The sequence below is a fragment of the Rattus rattus genome, chromosome X (genome assembly GCF_011064425.1).
Source record: "Rattus rattus isolate New Zealand chromosome X, Rrattus_CSIRO_v1, whole genome shotgun sequence".
NCBI classification, from domain to species: Eukaryota; Metazoa; Chordata; class Mammalia; order Rodentia; family Muridae; genus Rattus; species Rattus rattus.
This window is the reverse complement of record NC_046172.1, coordinates 19787849-19791715: the sequence shown is the minus strand read 5'-3', so window position 1 is coordinate 19791715 and position 3867 is coordinate 19787849. Positions and strand designations below refer to the sequence as shown.

The 3867-nt window shown below is 36.9% G+C and overlaps 1 protein-coding gene across 1 annotated transcript; it reads left to right on the top strand.

The window, feature by feature from the left end:
• The first annotated feature begins 1759 nt into the window (after positions 1 to 1759).
• Positions 1760 to 2555, top strand: LOC116889036. The gene is given in 2 exon segments (XM_032890233.1): positions 1760 to 2238; positions 2240 to 2555. Coding segments are annotated over 2 exon segments (795 nt in total).
• The last annotated feature ends 1312 nt before the right edge of the window (positions 2556 to 3867 follow it).

Here is a 3867-nt window from a genome sequence, read left to right as displayed (position 1 = left end):
AAAGTGATAATGACTACATGGATATATTTCGAAGTTTAAGAATATCAGTTTTTTTTAATCTCCATGAAATGTATAAGGCTTCAGGGAAGAATTGTAAAGGTTTGTGTGAGTCAGGAGTTGGTTGGTGAGACACGTTTCTGAGTTGAAATGTCTGCCTAATAGAATTTTCCTGTAGGTGATTCACCTCTTATGTGGCTCCTTTTCTGACCAACATTTCCTGTTTTTTGGAAGACATTTATCATCACAGCATGTTTCAAATGGAACAACTCACCCTTGGTACATGAAGGTAAATCTGTAAATTAGATTTGAGGGATTTCTAATTGGGTCTGTATTAAGCACATGCATTTACACTGTAAGATTCAGACATGAGAAGGGCCAGGTACAATTGGGCTATCATATTTGTGTGGAAAGCAGCATTTTTTACCTGTCTCTGGTTGTAATGAAAACTCACTACTCCTGAAGTCCACTGCTAGAGATCTGTGTTTGCAAGTAAAACGGTGTGAGTAGGGTATTACTGATGCAACCATCACCTGAATTCCTATCATTCTGTTGTAACTTTTCAAGGAGTACAGTTACTACCTTCCCTAAATTGGGAAGCACATGTCACAGAAACTGTCCAGTATTGGGTACCTGGGAGGTAAATTTTCTGAACCACATAATCCGATCCTGTGCTTCAGAAAATTTGCATGGAGAGCATCAATGAAATTTACCACATACTTGGTTGCTGAAAACACTTGCAACCTTGTAATTCTTCTCAATACCCTATGCGATCCCTCAAGAAATAATTTTCTATATTCATTAACACTTACTACCTTCAAATGTATAAATGCAGGACAGATCTAAATGAATTTGTGTGTATATTACATGTAGAGTTTTTATATTTTGCTAAGAGATACATAAAATGTAGCCAGGAAATTTGATATGCAATAATCAAAAACGTTCATGTCCTTAAACTGTATATTTGTTTACATCATGGGTAAATTATGGAAATATCAATAAGTCCTCATGGTTTCCATGGACATTTTAGATGTCAGTCCTGAATAATAAATTCAGGATCTTTTAGGGTTTCAGCATTCACTTTTCTACAGATTTTGAAAATCATTATTACTGTGGCTTTAATTTAAAAAATTGTATAGATTTTTTAAAAAGTTTTCCATTTCAGAAATTGTGCATAAGAATAACATTCCACACTGTTAGTTTGATCTACTTAGTATTCTTTTTGGCATGCATGTTTATGTTCCTATGTCATTGACTGTGTTTTTTTTTCTTTTGTGTGTGTGTGTGTGTGTGTGTGTGTGTTTGTGCATTACTGTGTGTCAAAGCATGTAAGACTATACATGTTTTATGTATGGAGCTTGGACATGCATGCTTATACCACATGGATTATCTTTATTTTGTTTGTTATTTCTTGGTACTTCTTTTCTCCATAGTCATATGATAGTCCTGATGTGAAATTTAGAAATGATATTTGAAAATTCTTGTGATTTTAATCTCATTTATTTATTATGTTTTTACATTGAAAACACAGATTATAAAACATCACAATTCATGTGATATGATACACTATTTTCTCACTATTAATACCTAGAATTAATATTCCTAGTTAATATATACTTACAGCTTAATACATTACAGATACATTGAAATTGTGCAAAACAAACCAGGACTAGATTGTAATCCTTTCATGGTCCTAAGTTCCAGGCTTCTTATACCATTACTTGTATTATGTTTGTTAAACACTAATGCCTAGACTTCTAAAATGCAACTATGTGAAAAGAGTGACATGCTATTAGATATTAGTGCTACATGTAAAGTGACTAATTGTTTTGCCAAATTCTTTGGTGTCCCTGACTTGACTTTATATTTATTCAATGTCATCTTCAAATTTAACAGTTGGACAGAGTGCATCTACAAGCTGAGTGGCTTCCTTAGTAGCTTATCAGCTTTCGTGTTGGAAATACTCATTGCAAGCAGCTTATGCTGGCACCTGTGGGAATTTGAAAACAATGTTGTGCAGTATATGTCCTTTGGACTGTGGGAAGTATATTTTCCTCAACAACTTAATGTCTCTGGAACACTAACAAAGATGCTGGTGTACACCCCAATTGACACAACATGGAAAATTTCAACTGAAATTTTGTATGCACAGAATCTGATAGTATGGGCCATTTTGATGAAGCCTGTAGTTCTGGTTTTCAGTGCAATGGGCACTAAAATCAGCTGCATGAAAGACACACTTGGACATGCAGATATATTGCTACAAGATTTCTGCCATAATTTTGTGTGTCAGCAAAATGTTCACATTTGTTTCTGTGACCTGGGACCACATGGTAGACTTTTATGCCCAAATCACTCTTGAATTTCCACCTGATTTTCGTGTTAAGAAAGAAACCTTAAGAAGAAAATATTTAACTGCAGTGTTACCAGTAGGCCTCCTAATAGACACCATGTCATCCTTTGGTGTGTTCATGTTTGTCTCTGAGATAAAGCATTTGAAACTACAGAGTCCTCTGAAAGACAAGTGTGGTTCTAAAACAAATCCAATCGAGGCCTGAATTTAGGAATTATGCATTTGTAACATCTGTGAGAATGTTCCTTGAGAAGTTTCCATTACTACAGGAAACTGATGTGGCCTTAAACTCATTCTAGATAAATTTCTTCTATACCAAGAATCAAATGTTTCTAAAGTTCTGGTTAAGATTATTCATATTCTATAACCCTTACCTTTTTTGGATTTTTTTATTTATATTTCTAATATTACTCCCTCTTCCATTTCTTGTCCATAAGCTGCCTATCCCATCTCCATCGCCCTTCTTCTATAAGGGTGTTATCCTCACCACCAATGCTCCATTCCTGCATGCCCGAATTTCCCCTACACGGGGGGGGGTCCAACCATGGAAGGACCAATTGATTTTCCTTCCATTGGTGCTCAACAAGGACATTCTCTGCTCCATATGCAGCTGGCGTCATGGGTCAGTCCATGTATAGTCTTTGAGTAGTGGTTTAGTCCATGGAAGATCCAGTTGGTTGGCATTGTTGTTCTTATGGAGTTGCAAGTTCCTTCAGTTCTTCCACTCCTTTCTCTAATTCCTCCAAAAGGGATCCCATTCTCAGTTCATTGGTTTGCTGCTGGTATTCGCCTCTGTATTTGACTTGCTCTGGCTGTGCCTCTCAAAGATACCTATATTCAGCTCCTGTCAGCCTGCACTTATTAGCTTCATAAATCTTAACTAGTTTTGGTGGCTGTGTAACCATGTGCTGGGGCAGGCTCTGAATGCCCATTCCTTCAGTCTCTGCGCCAAACTTTGCTCCATAAACCCTCCTATGAATATTGTTGCCCCTCATGTTAAGAAGGAGTAAAGCATCCACACTTTGGTGATTCTTCTTGAGTTTCATGTGGTCTGTGGATTTTATCTTGGGTAATTCAGCTTTGGGGCTAATATCCAATTATCAGTGAGTGCATACCATGTGTGTTTTTCTGTGATTGCGTTACCTCTCTCAAGTTGATATTTCCTAGTTCAATCCACTTACCTATGAATTTCATGAAGTCATTGTTTTTGAGAGCTGAGTGGTACTCCATTGTTTAGATGTGCAACATTTTCTGTATCTGTCCTCTGTTGAAGGACATCTGGGTTCTTACCACCTTCTGGCTATTATAAATAACACTGCTATGAACATAGTGGAGCATGTGTCCTTGTTGTATGTTAGAACATCATTTGGGTATATGCCCAGGAGGGGTATAGCTGTGTCGTCAAGCAGTGCAATGTCTAACTTTCTGAAGAACATCCAGACTGATTTTGAGAGTGGTTTTACCAGGTTGCAATCCCAACAATGGAGGAGTGTAACTATTTCCCAACATCCTTGCAA